This window comes from Cricetulus griseus, unplaced genomic scaffold, assembly GCF_003668045.3.
Source record: "Cricetulus griseus strain 17A/GY unplaced genomic scaffold, alternate assembly CriGri-PICRH-1.0 unplaced_scaffold_2, whole genome shotgun sequence".
In the NCBI taxonomy this organism is placed as follows: Eukaryota; Metazoa; Chordata; class Mammalia; order Rodentia; family Cricetidae; genus Cricetulus; species Cricetulus griseus.
Genome location: NW_023276919.1, coordinates 1,533,962 through 1,537,615, shown reverse-complemented (window position 1 = coordinate 1,537,615; position 3,654 = coordinate 1,533,962). Strand labels below are relative to the sequence as shown.

Here is a 3,654-nt window from a genome sequence, read left to right as displayed (position 1 = left end):
ATAAAAGTGCATCATCAGAATAAGGATGTAAAATTATGCCAGTTTGTATTGCAAATTTTCCAAACAATGCATCACATATAAACCCAATCTGGATGTCAATTATGGATACAAACACAGCTTGAGGGTTTTGTTTTTCTTCCCTCTTAAAGGCAGTAATTTTTCGAAAATAGTTAATGCAACTGTTGCTAACACAGTAATAATCGTACTCCTGGCTTCGCATAATAATCTGGACCTCTGAGCAAGTGCTGATGAACCCAAGTAAGGAAGTAAGGGAGGTCACCAAACCCTAAATCCACTTTCAATCATGTCTATTCTTGTACCATCCACTCTCTTTCTTTCTTTCTTTCTTTCTCTCTTTCTTTCTTTCTTTCTTTCTTTCTTTCTTTCTTTCTTTTTAAGCATCTGAAGACAACAGGTTGAGTTGGAAGATACTGTTTATGGACCCTGAGGTGGTTTTACCGATTCAGTCTAAGTTTTATTGAATTCTTGATAAGAGGAATAGGATTTGCAGGGAGAGCAGGGATATCAGAAAGGTCTGTACTGGATGTTTTCTGAGAGGCCAACAGAGAAGCCGAATACGGAAGAGTTTCTGATTGAATCGCACTCGTCTCCATATCAACTTGATCTTTTGTTTCTTTTTTATCATTTGCACTCAAATCAAGACACTTAGCATCTTCACTTGTTTTATCCTCGTCTGTTTTGGTTTGCTTAGGACTTTCTTCCTTATAGGATGAGGATGTTCTCTTGACTCCTGCTATAGGATTAGGTACTTTTGTTGCTGCATTTCCTGAAGTTCTAGGCGATGGGTTTACCAGACGTGTTGAGGAGACAACTCTGGAGACTGTAGGCTTTGGTGGTGGAGAAATGGCTGGCTGTGTGGCATTTTGAGGAATGCTTTCACTTGATTTACCCCCTGAGCTTCCACTGGAATTTGCTTGTGGCACAGAAAACTCAGAAGCCTGGATGCTGGTCACAGATGCTTTGGTCACAGCTGGAGCAGGACTATTTCTGCCCTGAGAGATGCCAGAACTGTTCAATGGACTGGTCTTCATAGCACTAGTGGGTGAAGGCACAGACATGCTGTTATCACTGTCCATAGACAAGTCGAGGGTGCTGTCATTCAGAGCTGTTAACTTGACCCCTTCTGTTGAATGCTTTTTCCTTTTCTGAAGCACGTGACTGGGCAGCAGTTGATGGAGCTGTTTTCTTTTCACATGCATTGTAGTAATCTTCATGTCCAACTCAAACATTTTGCTGTTTATTGCTTGACTATAAACTGTATCCGTGAAAGACTGAATGTCATAGGTCAGGTCCACACTGAGATTTTCAGAGTTTTCAGTTTTTTTAAACACTAATCCAATCACCCACATTGTGCGGAATTCTTCCTTGTCAGGATTATCTTTGGGGGCTGGAAATGACTGGGGGTTCACATGAGCCAGTTTAATAAACTCATTTTTCTCCAAGCTTCCAACCAGGATGCAGATTTTTGATTCCACCAAGTCCACACATTCCAGACGCTGCTTTTCCGTGTGTGCACTTGCTAGAAGTACAATATAATGCTTGTACTTCTGAAAGAAGTTTGGAGCCTCAAAAAGTTTGGACCACTCTGCCTTACTCAGCAAAATTTCATCAGTGATAGCAAGACCTTGTTTAAACTCCTCAACCATGACCATCCGTGTTGAAACGGACACATTGTATGTGGAGTTCTGCTGTGGGTATGCTGGTGTAATTATAGGCATAAGATGTTTCCTATCACTGGGGTTTACCCTTGGGTCCCACATAGGCAAATTAAGATTGCATTCTTCAGGCTGTTTCAATAGCACTGGATTTGGCCATTCCCATTTAGAAAATACCAAGAAAAATTTATGTACAAGAGTTGATGCTATTGCATTTGGATAAAGCTGGCAAGTTCTTGCTACTAGCATAGCCTAGGAAACACCACCGAAAAAACCTAATATATTGGAATAGATGTTGTGCCGTTTGGCCCACAGTTTGATGGCTCTCAGAGTTAACCTGAAGTTGTCAATGTTTGGTACTAGATGTAAAATCTCATCGGTTACCCTGCAAACATTAAGGCTTCTTATGCATCTTATATCTAGGTTTTTAAGTAGACTGTCATCTCGTAGGTCCAAATCTTCTAGAATAGTCTGCAGTGCTAATCTTGCAAACAAAATATCAATCTCTATTCCATCAAAACAGAGTTTAATGACTGGGACAAATGCGTCTTCAACAGCTCTTAAGTCTTTTACTTCTTCTTGTAATTTCAATTTATCATAGGATGAAGTAAAAAAGTCACTCCGATCAACATGTCTTGGTGCAACACACAATGCATCAATATCAGCACCTTTCGTATGTACTCCTAGTCCATAAGATCCAAATGTAAAAATTTTTCCTCCAACATTTTCAATTACAGATTGTGGAAGATTCTTGCTTTCACTGATTTCTCATATCCATTCTTTCACCAGGTTATTTAATTTTCCCAAAATTAAAATCCTGTGCTGCAGTTCCTCTTCTTCTTCAAAAACCCCAAAGGGCTTCAGAGTCTCGATGAGTTTCTTTGTGAGTAGGCACTCAGTCTCCTTGGGGGCTGCTAAGATGATAGGAGAGGTAATGCCATAGTGCCTCTTTGGAGTCTGCCTTTGTTGTGATCCCTGCATTATAACTGGAAAAGGCATCATCTCCTTCTCAGGCACCGCCCAGTCACTTCCACCTGCCCCTGCGACCACAGCTGCTGCTGCCGCCCTGGGCATTTTCCACTGAGGCGGGAGGGACGGGGGCCTGCCTCAGCCCCAGGGCCAACCCAGTCCTGCAACCGCACCATGCCGCTTTAAGCACTTCTCCTCCTTCCCCTTCGTCCTAACATGGCGCCAGAGCGCTACCATAGCAACGTTCAATATGCTACGTCTTAATGTCTCATTTTGAGATAATATTGTCAGGACAAGTAATATATAATAGGAGAATAAAAGAAATCTGGAAAAACTGGGTAACAGAAGAAATAAGGTTGTTTTGAGAAAACAGTCTTACCACGAAAAATATTTAGGCAGCTGGGTGTGCTGGAACACACTTTTAATCCCAGTGTTTGGGAAAGAGAGGCTGGCAGGTCTCTATTTGAGGTAAGGCCAGTCTACCAAGCAAGTTCCAGGACATCCAGGGATGTAAAGAAAAATACAGCCAAGCATTGGTGGCACACACCTTTAATCCCAGCCCTTGGGAGGCAGAGGCAGCCAGATCTCTGTGACTTCGAGACCAGTCTGTTCTACCAGAGCTGGTTCCAGGACAACCTCCAAAGCCACAGAGAAAACCTGTCTTAAGAAAGAAAGAAACAGAGAGAGAGAGAGAGAGAGAGAGAGAGAGAGAGAGAGAGAGAGAGAGAAAGGAAGAAAGGAAGGAAGGAAGGAAGATCCTAAATCACTCTACAAATTCTAAGACAGTAGAATTTGGGTCAGTATTCACATAAATTTTGTAAACAGTCCAAAAGCATATTTTTGGAATAATGACTTAGGAAGTTCTATAACCACTTATAAAAAGGAAGTCTCACTATTCTGGGTATTTTTGTTGTTTTTTAATTTTTAAAACAAAGTGTGTCTCTATGTGGCCCAGATTGGCCCTCAACATGTGTCAGACTTGATGGCCAAGTATGGGGATTGCAGGTGT

At 41.7% G+C, this 3,654-nt stretch overlaps 1 protein-coding gene across 1 annotated transcript; it reads right to left on the bottom strand.

Annotated features, from left to right (window-relative positions):
- Window positions 1-410: 410 nt before the first annotated feature.
- LOC100774938 (poly(A) polymerase alpha-like) lies at window positions 411-2,678 on the bottom strand. Its single transcript, XM_035453757.1, is given in 1 exon segment — window positions 411-2,678. A coding segment is annotated over 1 exon segment (2,223 nt). The 3' UTR covers window positions 411-455.
- Between the last annotated feature and the right edge of the window lie 976 nt (window positions 2,679-3,654).